This window comes from Lissotriton vulgaris, chromosome 4_1 (assembly GCF_964263255.1).
Source record: "Lissotriton vulgaris chromosome 4_1, aLisVul1.2, whole genome shotgun sequence".
NCBI lineage: Eukaryota > Metazoa > Chordata > Amphibia > Caudata > Salamandridae > Lissotriton > Lissotriton vulgaris.
In genome coordinates this window covers 169,737,528-169,756,742 of record NC_141691.1, presented here as the reverse complement: position 1 = coordinate 169,756,742, position 19,215 = coordinate 169,737,528, and the positions used below count along the sequence as shown (strand labels likewise).

Sequence of the window (19,215 nt, the reverse complement as noted above, 5' to 3'; positions counted from 1 at the left end):
GAAATCTTAAATAGAATTAAGAAACAATTGTGTCAAGTTCTGGTTCTTGTAATATGATTAAATTGTCTTTAATGTATATTTGTAAATAGCACTTTGTAAATATGTGTTTTTTGTATTTTGTATAGCCCTGAAGAAGACCGGTAACGGACGAAACGCGTTGGCTATCTGGCTTTCTGCAATTTTAAAAAGAAAACTGAATTAAAAAAAGAACTGAAGTGAAGACTCTTTGTTTTGCTGTTCTTTTGGGAAAACAAATTACATGTTTTGCATCTATGAGTGATTGTTATCATAATAATACTCTTTGTTATTTGGAATTGAAATTTGAAAGGTGCAGACCAAATCTCAGTCGTGGCCCTAGGATGAAGCATGCCACTATTAAGTGGGTGAGAGCAATTTTAACAACCCTATGGGTTTTCCAGTAGGGTTTTCCTCCCTTATTGTCTTTATGGCCCATATTCCCATTTCTCTAGTAGATTAACTGTCCCGCGCCCTTTTTTTTGTCCCTCTCGTTTGCTGAGTTTTATAATATCTATAGTATCTATAGTATCTTCTTCAGAAGTCTGGGCAGAAGTGGTATGGGCAAAAAGGCGCACAGGAGGCCTGAACTCCACTCGCTACGAAAAGCTTCACAGAGCGATAGCCGCCATGGAGACTCCAGGGCACAAAACTGCTGAAATTATGCATTTTCTTCGGAGAACAGATCTAACCAAGGCTCTCCCCACTGCTGAAAGAGCCCATGTGCCACCTCTACTGAAGATGCTATTCATGATCCGCTAGGCATCGACGGCTGTGTTCGTCTGCCCTGAGATTCTGAGAACCTGCCAGATGTTGAACTACCAGGGTTATGTCCTACTGTTCCAGTTATGTTCAGAGACGCAGGGCCTCTTGGCAAAAGGTCCATTACCCCACTATGTCCTTCTTGTTGCAGTATCATATAGCGGTGGTGTTGTCCGTGAACACTTGAACTAACTTCCCCTTGAAAGAGGAAGAAATGCTTTAAATGCTAGCCGGATCGCCCGAAGCTCCAACACGTTGATGTGGAGCCCAGACTCCGCTGGAGACCAGTGTCCCCTGATTGCCACCTCTCCCAGATGGCCGCTTCATCCCAGAAGTGATGTATCTGTCACTACTGTGAGATCTGGATGTAGAAGGGAGAGGGGACTGCCTCTAACCAAATCACAATTTGTAAACCAACACTGCAGGTCTTTCACCCTTCCCTCCGAGTTCTGAACCATGTCGAAGAGATTCCCCTGATGCTGTGCCCACTGGAACTTCAGGACCCACTGCAGAGCTTGCATACGTCACCTGGCATGATTTACCAACAGGACGCCATGAGTCCCAGCAGCCTCAGAGTCAATCTCACCGAAATCTAGGATAGAGACTGAAACTTCTGTATAATAGCCTGAATATCCTGGATCAGCTGCTCAGGAGTATAAACCAAAACTGCAGTGTACAAAACGTGCCAATGAAAGGGAGCATTTGAGAAGGAGTCAGGTGTGACTTTGGCACGTTTATAGATAACTCGAGCGAATGCAGGAGATTTGCTGTAGTCTGGAGGTGGGGACAACAGTCTGGGGCAAAGGCGCCTTGAACAGCCAGTTGTGGAGGTAGGGGAAGACTGACACCACTAACCTGCGCAGATGAGCTCCACCCACTGCTATCACCTTGGTGAACACCCAAGGGGCGCTGGTAAGGCCAAAAGGTGGCACGGTAACCTGAAAGTGCTTGTAGCCTGCCTTGAACCACAGGTAAGGCCTATGACCCGGCAGGATGGGGATATGAAAATACACAGCATGCAAGTCCAACGCTACCAATCAATCTGCTTGGTCTAGAGCAGACAAGACCTCAGTCAACGTCTGCATCTTGAATTTCTCCTTTTTAAGGAGCTGGACAGTCTGAAGTTCCAAAAGGAGCCACAACCCAGTTCTTTTTCGGAATCAGAAAGTAGAGGGAGTAGCTACCACTGCCTATTTCTGAAATTGAAACGCTTTATACGGGAAACAACCTTCTGAAATTGAAACGCGTTATATGGGAAACAACATTTACATTGCAGTAGTTAGACCGCGATGCCTTTACAACGCGATGCAATTACTACGCAAGTCATTACATCGACTTGCAGTAGATGGCACTCTAACATAAGAAATGGTATAATTTACTATTCCAATACCTTCCCTACTGTTGCGGAAGCTGGAGTTGGAATAGTAAATTATACATTCCTAATGTTACAGTGCCATCTACTGCAAGTCGATGTAATGACTTGCATAGTAATGGCATCGTGTTGTAACAACGTGGTCGTTGTAACGCGGTTGTTGTAACAAAAGCGGTGTTACCTACCGCTTAGTAAAAGCAGGCGTGGTAATATGCTATATTCGTTTTATATAGCTCCCTTGGCCAGGAGAGCTGTAACTTGGAGTAATACTAGATGATCCTCCACCAGCCGTTCTTGAATTGCCGTAATAGGAGGAGGAAAATAAAGAAAAGGAAGAGAATAGCCTTCCTGAACAATCTGCAAGACCCAGCTGTCCGATGTTATGGACCTCCAACGGAGAAGATGGTGATGAATACTCCCTCTGACTGGAGTGAAATGGTTTTGCAGCTAGGAGTGCTTGGAGTCTGCAGCTGCCAAGGGCTGGGTGGCAGACGACTTCTGGCTACCATTTTAAAGTCAGAATGAACCGCGTCCACCTACAACTTAGGAAGTCTGCGCAGGACAGTGGCTGGTATTATGGCTGACATTGTTGAAAACCCCTTCCAGTGCCCCGAAAGGGTCGGAAGCTAGACTGAGGTGTGACCATGAGGTCAATGGATCTAGCCGTAGCACAAGAATTCTTGAAGTGCTCCAATGCCGAGTCCGCTTTCTCTCCAAAAGGGCGAGTCCCATCAAAGGGCATGTCCATGAGATTAGTTTGGATATCACCTAGAAGCCAGATGATCTAAGCCAGGTGTGGCACTGTAAGGCCACCGTCGACGAAACCTCTCTGCCCAGCGAGTCAGTTGTGTCTAAGCCACGGCTAATGGTGAACTTTGCTGCATCTCTCCTTCACTGCCTGGGAGCGCACAGCCCGGGCCTCCTCTGGGACCTGTGGCAACACTTGCACAACCGTCTCCCAAGGGTGTGGGAGAAACTGCCCAATAAGCATGCAGCATTCCCCGACTGCAATGTCAGGCTGGTAGAAGAAAACATTTTCTTCCCAAGTGTGTCCAGCCTCTTGGATTCCCTATCTGGAGGGGCGGAAGGGAATGTGCCATGGGATTTCGAAGCCTGAACCACTAAGCTCTCTGGGGTGGGGTGTTGGCTGAGGAAACTTGGATCGCCTGGCTCCCGGCAACGGCGGCGTGCAATTATCCAATTCACAGGAGTCACTGTGCTAGGCTTGCACTACGTGCCAACAAGGACATCTGTCAGTGCTTCATTAAAGGGCAATAGGGGTTTGGAGGTGGAAGCCCCAAGATATTAGTCCTGACCTGCACAGCTTCAGTCCAAGGACCTCTGCTGCCCTCTTTACCACTATGGCATAAGAAGCTGCCTACTCCATAGCCACAGTTGGCAGAGAGAACATATTAGTATCTGGAGAGCATATCAGTATCTGGAGATGTGTTCGGTCCACCAGCCTCTCATAGATCCTCAGACCAGTCCAGCTGTTCCACTGGAACTTACAGTTGATGTTTTAAAGGGTCCATAGACCCCTACCAATCCTCACCCATACCTGAAACTTCCTCAAAACGCACAGACAACAACAAAGAACCTCCTAGGACAGTGTGCATTATATTATATGTGAGGACCTATCTACATGCGCAGCTATGTCCCTGTGATGTCTAGTTCAATTACATTATGGTACAAATGATCAGGGAAGCCAGCTTTAGCCATCTTAAGTATATATGCAGGTCACTGGTCATAGTTTCCCAGCTACATGATGGCTTTATTGAAATTGATGGTGCTTGGTATCAAACACTGTGTCTTGATAAATCTGTACTGTTGCCAGTACTAGATTTTATTCGACATGCACCCAGAGGTCATTTTAGAGGTGCCCCCTGAAAAACGTACTAATGTTTAGTGGGATGGCTGACTGGTATGGTCCAGCCTGTCACCACAGACACGTTTCTGGCCTCTGCAGGTGAATGTCTATGCTCTCTGAGGCCAGAAACAATGCTTTCTCAGGGGGAAAGTGATCACACCTCCAGCAGGTCGCCTAGTGATTTCGCATATCAAGGCAAAGGGTTTCAAAGCCCCTGCAGCCTTTGATACGCCACCCAGCTTCCCCAAAGACTTCAGGCCCCACCAGGACAGGTGGGAAAATAGCTATGCAAGTAGGCATGTTGCACCACTAGGCTAGTCGCACCCCTTAGGTGGGCTACCTGATGCGGTCTATGAAAGAAGGGTTCCACCATCTTGTTTTTGGTCGAATTAGGAACTCTGGGACAAGGTCATGCCCATTGCACACAGGAAATGGTAGTGACCTCAGGGGTTAGTAGCACATTGGCTACTACCCTTTTCTCCCCTTATCACCCCCAAATTTAGTATTTAGTGCCCCCCACCCCCCCACCTCCCCCCCCATACACCAGGAACTCAGATTCTGTTCCTGGGAACTGAAGAGGACAAAAGAAGAGCACTTGCAAAGACCCAGCTCGTCCAAAAGCGGCACACCCTCTCCAACGCTTGGAGGACTGCCCAGGACGTCGACAACCAGTTAACATCTCCCTTAGGGTGGAGAAGCCGTCCCTTACAGTTGAAGGCACCGACAAGCATCTGCCGAGTTCACCGTGTTGCTGGCGATCGGGCCTACCGAGGGAGCAGCACTCCAGAAAGAGGTCGTTGTTACTCCATCCCCCTGCCAAGTTTTGAGACGCTAGGATCTCCAGGGGCTGTTCAGCACCAATACCCTGCTTACCAGAGCATTTGCAGCAATAAAGCCTTGTTGCATGTCCAGTTCGGACACTACTGACTCTGACCGACCAACGAGGGAATTCACGTTCCACAAGAGCTTCATCAAGAGAGGCCCTGCTGCCCTGTTCCCGTCCTCTCTCCAGGTCACCCAAGAACCATGGGAGCCTCTAACTCCTGGGACCTGCTGGACATAACGCTTCTGCACCCGAGCTCCCCTGCCCAGGCTCCCATAAAACAGATGGTGTCTCTGTGGCCCTAAGACCCTCAAGAACCAAGCCCCTCTCCACCCACCCACCCCAGTTCTGCTGGACTGGTCCCCCAGTCCCCCTTTGCAGCCTTTTCTTACAGTTACTTGTCCCCATTGACTTTAGCGTGTAGTGTTCGGGGCTACCACTGCTGGAAGCACCTCTGCACCCAGACATCCCAGGGCATGTAAATGTGAACTCCCGGTGCTTTCTTGGACCTTGGCCCCTTCTTATCTTAAGTCCAAAAGAACAGTTCTGCAAGTCATCTGTAAGTGTACCTATGCAGGCTATGTTTCTCCCATAAACAATATCGCATTTGAGGCTCATGCCTCAAATCTGACAGCGGTCATTTTCAACAATTTTTACTGTAAAATTGATAACGTCTAAAGCACTTACATGATTCCGGTAATCTTAAGTGTCAAAATTTATAAAAATCTGAGATATTTTTCTAAATTGGTCTTGAGTTTCTTCTTGAGTGTGCTTCTCATTTATTTACTCTGAATGTTCAACAAATGCTTAAAACTACCCTCTGAAAAGCCTAAACTGCTTGCCTACACTAGCACAAACAGAGCATTTGAGATGATTAATTTAAGCCCTGTAAGGCAATAAGGGTCGTCTGTACTTTCTACATAATGTACCTCATCTTGGTACAGTGCATAAAAAGCGAACTTCCTACAGTTGCCCTACATGTTCTAGTTTCAAGTACTCCTGGACCAAGGAGGGTATGCTCCTCAATTCAACCAGGTGAAAACTGTTCACCCAGAACTGGCATATGTCTGACAGACAACTTCCCAGTGGTGGGTGGGCAGTGCCTAGAGTCTCATCTAGAGGAAGAACGGTTTTCCATTTCCTTGTTTTCCCTGAAATGCCTGGAGAGTCCTGCCTGGAAGAAGGGGGAATGAACAAGCCATACATGCAGACGGAGCTAGTGACTGGTGTGGACAGGAGAGGTTATCCATCCACCAGACAAGTGAGAGCATGACTGGACTTGGGGCTAATCATGGAAGCCAAAGGGGAGGATTTGCAGCACTGCCAAAGTATGCCCAAGAATATTCCTTCATTGACATAGTTGTTGCAGTTGCAGCACTTGCTTATGAGTGCCTGGAGACTGTGACGCTAAAGAAGGAACTGACACTGGCCTGTGGCACTGTTTGCGTGACTGAAGCAATACTGTTGATAGATCCATGGCACTTTTCCATAGGTACCTGAGCAGCCTGCGCCTCTGAAGAAGAGACCAGTGAATCCATGGCACTCGTCCAGAAGCGTCCGATGAACTGAGACTATGGCGTGTTCTGGCATTTGTCAACTGTGTGCCTGTGTGGACTATGCTACTGAAAATGGAAGCTGCTACTTTGAGGCACTTGCCAACGTGTGCCAACACAACTGAGTGACTGTCCCTGGAACTATCCTCAAGTGTGCCGATTTGGATCCAGCTTCTGCTGACCAGAAGTGCCTTGACCCTACCTAGTCATCCACTCTGGAAGAGTTCTGCATGAACAACTAATCCCAGGAAGGCCCCAGAGATCTTCCCTAAGACTCACTGGTCCAGAAGGTCAGTCTGTGATAAAGAGGCCCTCCTGTTGCTGAGACCATCAGCCCATAAGAATGCCGCCATCTGAAGATAGACACACGCCAAAGATGCCTCTAGGACACAGTCATTGGACACATACCTGCCCACTAGGAGAGGAGCACAAGCCTGGCCCCACAACAGTGCATGCTGAGTGTGGGGGACACTCAATGATGTAGGTTATGTATACTAATGTAAAGGAAAAGGGTCCCCTGCCACAAAAGTATTTGCCCAATGCAGGGATAGAGTAATTAACACATAAGAAAAACTCAGGCAACTAATAACTATTATCACAAAACTTGAGGCACATACTGAGACAAAGAGAAAAAGCGTGCATCAATTAGAAAAAGATATTCTTATTTATTATTATGATATCAATGTATCTATAATATATATTGTTTTTACACAGATAATCATTTTCATTGATTACGAAAGCGGTGGTTCATTCATAAATCATACTCTCCCAACCTCACACAATCATACAATTGCACATCTCTCTTACACACTGATGAGAACAACAATAAGGAAAATGTTACTTAACCAATATACATCTGTTCTTGGCATATAGAGCTGTAGAGTTATATGCTGTAGCATAGATTGCCATCTGGTGTTGGGTCCGGATGTTTGCACTTTGTTTTTGTTCGAAGAAGTCTTGTAGTCACGAGGTAGGTGACTCCTCCTTTCGGTGATAGTGTGCATGGGCATTGACTCCATCCTTAGATTGTTTTGCCATAAAGGGTGATGATGGAGTTAGTAAAGTAATAAAATAAATGTCCATGTAAATTGTATCTAAGTAAGATATCACTGCAACAGGTAAAGTGCCCGGGGAGGCGGGTGGATGCATATGACTCTACAGCTCTACATGCCAAGAACGAATGCATACTGGGTAAGTAGCATTTTCCGTTCGAGGCATATGAGCTGTAGATCATATGCTTTAGCATAGACTATAAAGCAGTTATTTTGAAGCGTTGGCTAACCTGTAGCTGTTGCAGTGATTTGAAATAGTGTTCGTAAAACTGCCTGGCCCACACTGGCTTGTTGTTTTGCAAAGACATCCACACAATAGTGTTTTGTGAATGTGTGTGGTGTAGACCACGTTGCAGCTTGTCAGATGTCATCTTGGTATGTTTCCTAAGAATGCCATAGAAGCCCCTAGTTTGCAGGTAGAGTGCGCTCTAGGAGGAATTGTTAGTGTGCGTTTAGATTTGATGTAGCATATTTGAATGCACTTAACTATCCACCTTGCAATGCCTGATTTTGTAATGGGATTGCTTTTATGTGGTGGAGTAAAAGCTACAAAGAGTTGTTTAGTTTTCCTAAAGGGCTTTGTTCTTTCTATGTAGTAAAACAGTGCTCTCTTGACATCTGATGTGTGAAGGGCACGTTCTGCCACTGAATCTGGTTGAGGGGAGAACACAGGCAACTCAACAGAGTGGTTGATATGAAAGGCAGAGATGACTTTAGGTAAGAATTTGGGGTTAGTTCTAAGGACCACTTTGCTTTGGTGTATTTGCAAAAATGGTTCCTCTATGGTTAGTGCCTGAAGCTCACCCACTCTCCTGAGATAAGTGATCGCTATAAGGAAGGCTACTTTCCAGGTGAGATATCATTTTTCGCATTTGTGCAACAACTCGAATGGTGGACCCATGAGTCTTGTAAGGACTATGTTAAGGTTCCACACTGGAGAAGGTGAAAGTCTGGGTGGAATGAGTCTTTTGAGTCCTTCCATAAAAGCTTTAATAGCAGGCACTCTATAAAGAGACAAGTGCTGTCTGTTTTGCAGATATGCAGCTATTGCAGCGAGAGGTAAGCGTATGGATGTGTACGCTAAGTTAGAACGTTGCAGGTGTAATAGATAACACATTATGTTTTGCATTGAGGCATCTAGTGGATTGATGTGATTATTGTTACAATAAACAACAAATCTCTTCCACTTTGCTGTGTAGCATGCTCTTGTGGTAGGGCGTCTAGCCTCTTTGATAACATTTATACATTCTGGCGGAAGATTAAGGTAGCCAAACTCTAGGATTTCAGGTGCCAAATCGCAAGGTTGAGCTGACTGGGATCTGGATGTCTTATCTCTCCATGGTTCTGAGTAAGGAACTTGGGGGAGAGGTGTTGTTTTTGGTGGGAAACTACTGATAGTTCCAACAGACTTGTGAACCAATTTTGTCGGGCCCATGTGGGAGCAACTAGGATAAGCATCAGGGAGTGTTGTTTGAGTTTCCGAACCACTAATGGAATGAGTGGGAGAGGTGGAAAAGCGTGAGCAAATATCCCGGACCTATTCATCCATAGTGCATTGCCTTTGGACAATGGGTGTGGATGTCTGGACATAAAGTTTGGGCATTTTGCATTTAGGTGGGTGACAAACAGATCTATCTCTGGGAAGCCCCACATTTGAAAGAACGGGATGAGAACTTGAGGGTGAAGTTCCCATTTATGTATCTGCTGTCATTGATGACTGAGCAGATCTGCAACTTGGATGTGTACTCCTAAAAGATGCTCTGCAAGGAGATATATCTTTTGAGGTATGGCCCACCTCCAGATGCTTTGTGATAACTGTGACAGCTGTAGAGAGTGCGTCCCCCTCTGTTTTTGCATGTAGTACACAGCTGTCATGTCTGTGCGAACCAGTGAGGTTCTTTAATTTCGACTCCATCTTACATTCGCCGCCATTTTGTGTTGCCTTTACACAGGCTGCTCGATGAACGAAGTGTCTCTGCCCTTTGGACTGCAACGTGTCAAAAACCCCCTCCGTCCTTGTTTTGAAACCAATCTCAGACACCAGCCGGCCTAACTAATCCTTGTCTGGACTACCTAATCCCTGTATCAACTACCTCTTAGCCTTTGGTATTCTTCTCTTGCCGTATCTTATCTTTTGGCCTTCACTATTCTCTCCCTGTGTTTTCCTATTTCACAACCTTTCTTTTGAAGCATACAGACATGTCCTGCCATTATGGGTACCAGTATTGATTAACTTTGGGGGCTGGATAACACACAACATGTAAGCAGAGAGCATTCTGGTTGCACAACACCTTGGTTTAAAACTCTTCTGATTGGCTAAAACTGTGTGCATTGGGTGTATGTTTGCACAGATGTATTTTGCCTGTAAAAAGCTTGTGAGCCACGGAGTAAAGTGGCAGTCTCCTGAGAACCTACTTGGTGTACTTCTTGGGTAACTGTGCTTAGCTGCAGCCAATAAACTTGTTTTTCTACACCAACAGAGTATTCCGTGTCTCTGTGCAACAAGGCAGGTGAACTCGAAGATTTCAGGCGTGCCCTGCGCCGCCAGGCCCAAAGGCCCGGTTCTTCACCAGGACAGCTTTGCCTACTAGCTGAAGTTGAAAGGGTTTTAATGCTAGAAAAATTGCTGGCAGTTCTAGATGGTTTATGTGGAGTTGTTTTTTTTGCTGAGTCCACATGTCCTGGATGGTTATGTTTTCCCATAGGTGCTCCCCAGTGAGGGATGCGTCTGCAGTTAGAACCGGATCGAGAATTGGCCACCCCTTGGAAAGGTTTTGTATGTTCCACCACTGCAGAGACCGATGAGTACGGCCCTCTATCAACACCAGATCTGATAACTGACCTTAAGCCTGGTTCCTCTGATGTGCTAAGCATTCCTGTAGGGGAAGCTTTTGAAGTCTTGGAAAGATTAAAATGCAAGAAGCCATTATTCCGATTAGTTGCATGAACACTGTGGCTGGTAGTAAGTGTTGAGGCTAAAACTGTGAAATTAGAGCTGGCATGTTGCGAATCCTGACTGGGTTGGAGTACGCTAAAGCTGTGCGAGTGTCTATTGTGGCTCCTAGATAGATCAGGATGTTGGATGGTTGGAGGTGAGACTTGGTGAGGTTTACGGTGAAACCCAAGTTGTGAAGCAGTTGAACTCTTTTTAGGGTGTGATGTATGCAGTTTTGTTGTGATCTGGTTTTTATCAGCCGTCTAGGTAAGGAAAGACATGAACGTGCGCTCTTCTTAGATGAGCTGCGACTACTGCTAGGAACTTGGTGAAAACCCCGGGTGCTGTAGTTACTCCGAATGGGAGGACTTTGAATTGGTAATGTTGTCCGTGAATGGGAATATGGAAGTAGGTGTCCTTTAGGTCTAGAGTGGGTAGAAAGTCGCCTTGCTGAAGTAGTGGGAGCACCTGTTGGAGTGTGACCATGTGGAAGTGGTCCAACAGTATGTAGAGGTTTAACTGTCTGAGGTCTAGTATAGGCCTGAGAGAGCCATCCTTTAAGGGAATTAAGAAATACAGGGAGTATACCCCAGTCCCTTGATGCATTAACGGAACAGGTTCTATTGCGTGTTTTTGTAACAGAGATAAAACCTCTTGCTTTAAGAGAGTGAGATGTTCCGGTGACATTGCATGTGCTCTTGGAGGAATATTTGGTGGAGTGTTTGTAAGCTACAGGCAGTAACCATGTTGGATAATTTGTAGTACCCACTTGTCTGTGGTGATTGAATTCCAGACAGGTAAAAATTGGGAGAGATGTCCCCCGACAGGAGTGGGATGATCGGGGGTAGTGAAGCGAAGTCATTGTTTGTTTGCGGGGGAAGAGCATGTGGAATTACCTCTTCCTCTATTATTGTTCCCTCTATAACCTCCTCTAGAATATCCTCTGGGCGAGGGGAATTGATTGTTGCCCTTGTAAGAGGAGGAGGCATGGTCAGTGGACATAGTTTTTGCGCCACCCCTGTAAAACGAGCGGCGAAAGGAACCTCTACTGGCTGGTAACTGTAAATCCCCCATGGACTTAGCGACCTCATTGTGCTTCTTCATCTTTTCCCGCATGGTATCAACAGCTGGGCCAAAAAAAAGCTATTTATCAAAAGGCTGGGTAAACATAGAAGTTTGCACTTCTGGCTTAAATCCAGAGATCCTGAGCCAAGCACGCCTACGTAATAATATACTTGTGTTGATTCCACGAGATGCTGTGTCTGCTGCATCCAGCGCACATTTAATGGAGGTGTTAGTAATAAGCTTACCTACATGTATAAGGTTGTTAGCTTTAGAGTTGTATTGGTCAGGCAAGTGTTGTATTAGTTTTTCTAGCTCATCGTAGTGAGCCCTGTCGTAACGGGCTAGCAGCGCCTGGGCATTCGCAATGCACTAGTTGTTTGCTGCCTGCAAAGCTATTTTTTCCATGAGGCATCGATAAGCTTGGACTCCTTGTCAGACGGAGGGGTGTCTCCTGTGGCTTGGGAGTTAACTCTCTTGCGTGCGTTGGATACTACAAGAGAGTTTAAGGGTAGCTGTCCTTTAATATAAATAGGATCGGTAGGAGATGGTTTTTATTTTTTATCTACTCTATGAGTGATAATTCTAGCCCTTACGGGATGCTTAAAGACCTTGTCTGTATATTTTAGCATACCTTTTAGCATTGGTAAGGTATGAGTTCTTTGGGAGGAAGAAACTGTCTTGAAAAGAAAATCCTCTTTTAAAGGTTCCTTGTGAAGTTCTACCCCATAGTAATGATTGGCCCCGTTAAGGAGCTCAAGATAACCAATGTTGTCATCAGGTGGGGGAGGTCTAGAGGGATACAAATCAGGGTCATTGTCTGTATTTGGGCCAGTGTGGTAATCATCCCAAGAGTCAGTGTCCTCATCCTGATCCCCATCCGCTTCATCCTGTGGGTCAGGTGTAATAGGCCTAAGTAGTGAATTGATAGGTGTAATGACCAAGTTAGGATTGGGAGGAGGAGAAGGAGGTGGATTGTAAGGAGGGGTAAGTTTAGTGCCCATATTCTTCTTTTTAAGGGGCATGATGTTCCTCTGGCAAATCAGCCTTCCATTTTGGAATGGTTTCTTGAATATGTACTGTTTTAGGATTTATAACCAAGTTTTTTTTGTTTTGGGTCAAAAATTGGCTCATTAGACGGAAACTCTTTGGGGAAGGTATCTTTATCTCTCTGTGGAGACTTCGATACCGAAGATTTCGGCTCCTAGCCCTTGGATGTTGATAATTTGGGCTCAGTGTGTTTGGGCTTGTCTGAGTCCTTGGTTTTCGAGGATTTCGGCTCTAAGAGTCTTTGTTTTTGGAAGATTTCGGCTCTGAATCTTTGGTCTTGGAGGATTTGGGCTCCGAGTCTTTGGCTTTGGATGGTCTCAGCTCCAAGTCTTTGGACTTGGGATGTCTCGGCTCCGAGTCTTTGGGCTTGGAGGGTTTCAACTCCAAGCCTTTTGGCGTATCAGGTGGAACCTTCGGTCCTAAAGATATCTTGCTCTTATGTTTTGAAGCCAAAGGTATCGGTTCGGCATCGGAGCAGGGCTGGCTCGAGACCGAGGGCTTTTCTTTTTGTTTCAGAGCCGAGCCAGAGGGCGCGGCATCGGAAACATGTTGTTGGTGCCAACCTGAACCATTTTGTGGAATGGGTAACTGGGGATTTGTGCTCATCGTACTCTGTCCCGCAGTGATGTCTTCCTCTTCCTACATGTCGGAGTCGGCTTCGAACACAGAGACCTGCTCTTCTTCCTCTGGCTCCGAAGCTGGAGGTTGGATGCTGGTATCTCCTCCAAAGATGTCCGGAATGGAGTCGCTCTGGTGCTGCATTTCGTGTCGCCGAGCCCGACGATCACAAAGTGTCTTTTTTGATTGGAAGGATAGACATGCGTTGCAGCTTTTTTCGTTGTGTTCCAGGGACAAGCAGAGGTTACAAACTTCGTGCAAGTCAGTGCGTGGAAATGTAGCATGACACCCGGGACATAGTTTCAATGGAGTCCGTTCCATCAACTGCTAACGCGGTCGGCAAGGGTATGCCTGACAGCCTGCCTCGAGGCTTCCAATGGAAAGCTTTCCGAAGTAAGACGATGCACGTAGAATGATGGATCACGATCAATAACAATACCATTGAGGGTAGTGAATTAAGCGTCGTAGGGGTCCGAAAACTGTACCGAACTAGAGCGCAGCAATACACATCCGAACCGGATGGCAGAAAAAAAGAATCTAAGGATGGAGTCGATGCCCATGTGCACTATCACCGAATGAAGGAGTCACCTACCTCGTGACTACAAGATTTCTTTGAAAAAAACAAAGTGCAAACATCCGGACCCAACACCAGATGGCAATCTATGCTAAAGCATATGATCTACAGCTCAGATGCCTCGAACATATAATTATGGATCATACAACAGACTGATTATTGAAATGATGGTTATACAGATGTGGCCTAACCAATATATTGTTCATACTGCTCATGTAGGTTATACATACTGCTGTGAAGAGATATTGCAGTTCTACACACCACAAGAGCAGGTCGATAGTTCAAAAACCATAATCACAAATGGCCTATCATGGGACACTGAAACGATCATTGAGCTGGACACGGAGGAAGTGTTAATATTACTCAATGAAAATTAACAAACCTACTTTCAGGTATGGAATAAGAAATAATTTATCTACTTGCTGTATTTATTTTGCTCACTGAGTTTCCTGTTCTTGTTGTTATTTGGGTTTACCCTTATTAAATAGTTTTTAAATGTCTAGTATGAGTAAGGTAGTTAATTTCAAGATCCAATAATGGCTCTACATACAAGGCATGGCAGCTCACCACAAGGGAATATAACTATTATGTTATCTATTAGCTATTATTATCCGTCATGGATGCACTTCCTCTTACCCTTCAGCCCGTCTTGTCCCTGAAATCCGGGAAATCCACTTTCACCAGACAATCCTTCAATTCCGGGAAGTCCAGGTAAACCTTGAGGGATAGGGTAATCTTCTGGTCTTGGGGCTAGACCTTGAGGTCCAGGTAATCCACGTTCACCTACAAATGGAAATAACAAGGAAACTGTAACTTTTAATTCAATACCACATAAGACATGCACTGATAACACCTACGTTCCAAGCAGGGCAGCCTAAACTGAGGAGTCTCCAGTATCACAGCCTTCACTTGATCTCTTCAGGAAAGCGTTGAAAACCTGTTTTTTCACTAAAGCATATCAGTAAGCTCCTGTATCTGTCTGCCGTCAGCTAGATGTTTGAGTTAGGCGCCTTGACGCCCATTGGGCATAGTTGCGCTTTACAAATGCCATTTCATTATTCTCTTGGTATCACCACTCCCTTCTCAACAAGCTATTGTAACTGATTAGCAATTGCAACTACACAATAAGTGCAAAACAGGCTCCTAATGTAGTTGTTGTTCAGTGACTACAACCTTCTGAGGAGGGAATGGGAATACTCAACTATCACATTGGATGTTGTCTTCTAGTATGTGCAAACTCTACCAACAGTCTTTGATTTGTCCACCCATCACATATACTATCATTAACTATATAAATTAGGCACGATGGCTCACTGCACCAAGGTTCTCTATAAACATTCCACAAATTACTATAGGAATAAGTCCATGACCTCAAGCTTTTAACCTTGAATAGACTGATCTAGCACTACCTTTCAACTAGAAGAGCTCTGAACTGCTATATCATAATTGTGATTCTTTGTTTCTCAGTCACCTCCTGACATCTACACCAAAACAACTTGAGATCTGAGTCCCTTTGTCACATCTGCCATCACTATGCTCCAAGGTGGGTGTGACATAATCTAAGTGAACTCTATTCCTCCCAAATTTACTCTTACTGTCATATATTGTCAAAATCACTGCCCTCCACGGTATGTTCTGGTATGTGTAAAAAAAGATTTTAATTTAGACCAGGGGTGTCCAATATAAGTCTAGAAAGCTCAGATTGGAGACATATTTTGGGATAATCATAGACTATGTAAAATAGTTTCATTGAAATTCAATTAATGTAAATGTATCGCATGGGGATATCATGAACATCGGGAAAGGATCCATCCCTTCTGGATAACTTTAGACACCCAGAAGTAAACCAAGAGCATTCATTTTGCTTGAGATGCTAGACCAGATAGATGCATGTATTTTATTTGAGCAGAACACTTTCTGGAATATTATTTCGCTTGCCTGCTATCGCTCCATCCACTGTTTAACGCCACCGCATTAAGTAACAAAATCTTCTGCTTACACTACAAAAAAACAACTACAATAGTCACATAAATGAGGCAAATGTGAGGCACACTGCTAAATATCAGATATATTTTAAATGTTTACTACACAAAGCAAGAAATGCTAGGTGACCAGATACACACAAGGGCCAAAACATAATTTCTGCTATCCACCATCTGCTTACCATTTGTTAAGACTATGGAACAGCTTAGAGACATTAGAACTCGATTCATATCCTACATCACCTCACCTTGAGAATAAATATTCAAATCAATTTTCACATATTATTCAACTTGTAAACGAATTGCCAATTTCTATTTCCTTCCACCAACGGAAATATTTAGTCCCACACAAAAACTGGATGTTCACACATGTAGCTGTTTTTGTTCAAGCGTCTATATTGTAAGGAATCTGCAGATTAGTTACATGACACCTAATAGTCTGTGAAACAACCCTATTAGGCAGCTGCCAAACTAGCATTTTAAATTTGACAGAATTGGTCACTATAAGTTCTGATGCCAACTTAGAGATCATTAAAAAGCGATTGTATTCTTTCAAGGTCCCTTTGTGATAGCTTAAACACAGAATAGCCATCTGTCCCTTGCAAGATGTGTTCAATTGTGATCAAAGTGGCAAAATTAAATCTCAATGTCATTGTGTGACAAATTTAGATACATAGTCATGCATCAGCATTCATTAAAATACTCTTCTGTACAATAGGATAAATATAGTATTTTCTAACCAAATAAATCACTGATGTTTTATCTTCATCTACCATTTGTGTAACTCCACCTGAGATCACATTGATATCCAACAATTTAATGGTAAGGTAATGGTAACAGTGACAGAGAAAATTGCTGAGGACCTCTGCTTGCTTCAAGTTACCGGAGTACAGATGAATTTCATATATAGTTCCTTTCCACAAACACTGTATGGTGCAGCAGAAGTTGTGCTATGTTTGTAAATATTTCCTATAGCTTTTGCATGATGGGAAATGGATGCAAATTCAGAAACATGAAACTGAAGCATCCACCCCAGAGCTGTGTCTAAGCTGGGATCAGTAGGCTTAAAGATAGCAAGGAGTTGGTAGATGGATGCTTCTGAGATCACTTCGAAAAAGGGAACGAAGGGGAGGGATGCTAAACTAGAACTTATAATGTAAACCAGAATCATTCTAGGAGCTGTTCAGTGACTACTGTCTGAATATGTAATGTTGTCTGTTTATAGGGAAGCTCTTGTGAAGAAGAAATGGTGCTCACATTAAAAATAAATGTCATAGAAACTGGACAATAGTCAGACTATAACCCTTTCGAAGCTCATGACGAGCTCAGCTCGTCATGATGCACAGTTGAGCTGTGCTGATGACGAGCTGAGCTCGTCATGAATAAAGAAGAATAGCAATTTTCAGCACAGGAGGGGGAAAACGCCTAGCAGCCAAGGTGTTAATTAGGGAAACAGCTAATGCCAAAATAGGTTTAAGAATATGGTCAGTTGGGTTAGGGTTATGAGAAGACCGAGTTACATTTGTTGTTGGGTCAAAGGTCAGGATCAAATTAGTATTGGGGAACACTAGGGATGGAGCTGTCTAAATGTCAGGAACAAGACTTGGTTAGAGGCTGGATTTGGACTGATGTTATAGGTTAGGGTAAAAGTAAAAGTTTTAGAAGTAGGCCTTCTGTCTGAATGTGGGGTTAGAATGTTAGGATATGCTAGGGGTCCTTTGGAATAGGGGTGAGTGAAAAGGTGTTTAGAGGGTGTGCACTCTTAATCATACTGAAGGTATTGCACACTGTCAACAATATAGTCAATTTAGCGCCTGTTCTGCATCTGAAAGGGAGAATGTAAACAATATCTTCATGAACAAGGTGCGATGTCTGTGGCAGCCTATACATTTTCATTACATGACAAGTTAAAGTATTTTTACATGACTCAACCAGAAGTAATTAAACGACTTACCCGAAATACCAGTTTCCCCCTTGAATCCTGGAAAACCAGAATCTCCAACTGGGCCTTCACTGCCCGGCAACCCTATGAAGCCAGGATCTCCTCTCACGCCTAGGAACAAAAAAGTCTCATGAAATAGTCTTAGCAGCTTACAGCGACATAGATAAACATAAAATTTACAAAATTAAGCCAGATGTATAATGATATTTTGAATTGCCTGAACCAAAATATTTTAATTTCAGTTAACCTAATAAACAAATGGCTCAATTGTACCTAGTTACCTGGATCCCATGAAAAAACATTCTTCAAGTGGGCTACTCAATATTCAAAGTCCAATGCCTTTTTCTATTTTGCTTCAGTAATTCAACTTTTGGTGTGCTTTGGAAGAAAAGGAGTAAAGTTCCAACAAACAGCTAATAGTGCAACATTCTTTCTTAAAATGCAGACAAACCTGACCTCTTAAAGTAGACGAATGGTCCAAGCTCCCAACAAAGCTATGTAAAGTGATGTAGCTCCTCAGGTGTTCCAAGCTCAAGCAAGCAAAGCTTTCGATGACTATCAGGGAATTAGAGAAGGCTGGGGGGTGGGGAGGGGGCTGGGTGAGAGATCATGAGGATGGGGGAGAGTATAAGGATCCCAGAAATGTGTACCCATGCGATGCTAAGGCAGATGTTGTTTACAATCCAGCCCCCACCCCTGCCCCAAAGCCAAAGGTGTGACATCTCCCAAACAATTATTCCTCTGCAGGACATACAAAAGTAAATCCAAATGGAGAAGAACGTGCTAGCCCTTAAAGAATGAATATTGATGAACTTCTAGGTCCACAGAAATACAGACTTTGCACAAAAGTAGAGATAATCAAATATCTAGAAACTGAAGGCTTGATAGTACGTGTAGGAAAATATCTCCTTTTTCAGCACACAGAGTACACATTGTTGGAGAGAGAAAGCCTAGGCCTTATATAACTGAAGAAGTTTTAGAACATGTATTGGTAGGCTGGATGGTTATGGCTTATCCACTGTACAGCAAAAGCCCTGTGGTTGGTACTGATTGGTAGATTGCCTGCACTAATCTGACTGAGACATACCCGAAGGAAACTTTTGCAAAAGATCATCTAAACCAAGAGCAACATTTGAGATATTTTAAGGACTAAATATGAGAAGCTTGGGAGGATATGATACTGGATTCTTTGAAGATCAAGTTACTTTGTTTTGATACTCTCTTTCTAGTACAGATTCTATCTAGCTGCAGATTTCTCAACTTTAGAATGTTCCTCAGGCGTCACACTAGACCCAGAAGTTTTCAGCAGTAGCTCTGTGCACCAGGAGGTGGTACCGCGTGGATCTATACTGACTCGTTCCACTTTGGAAATGACATGCGACCATTTGTAGGTGCCACTCGCACACTGACAACTTACTGTCCACGCCCTCAGACACAGAACCCCAAAAGCAAATTGGTGTGACCAGTGTGAAGATTCTAGCTGGGCGCACTATACCTCTGGTGAGGGTACAGTTGCATGAGCACTGTACCCCTACAGTGTCTAAGTCCATTCTTAGACATTGTAAGTGCAGTAAAGTCATAAAGAGTATATGGTCTGGGAGTTTGTTG

At 44.3% G+C, this 19,215-nt stretch overlaps 1 protein-coding gene across 2 annotated transcripts in view; it reads right to left on the bottom strand.

Moving 5' to 3' along the window:
* COL4A6 (collagen type IV alpha 6 chain) overlaps positions 1 to 19,215 on the bottom strand; it is a 759,488-nt gene that overhangs the window by 38,805 nt on the left and 701,468 nt on the right. For both annotated transcript variants that reach the window (XM_086918466.1, XM_086918467.1), the window contains exons 42-43: positions 17,620 to 17,718; positions 14,320 to 14,466 (exon numbers count right to left, since the gene is read on the bottom strand). In XM_086918466.1, the coding sequence (XP_086774592.1) occupies positions 14,320 to 14,466; positions 17,620 to 17,718 (246 nt within the window). The remainder of the gene's footprint in view (positions 1 to 14,319; positions 14,467 to 17,619; positions 17,719 to 19,215) is intronic.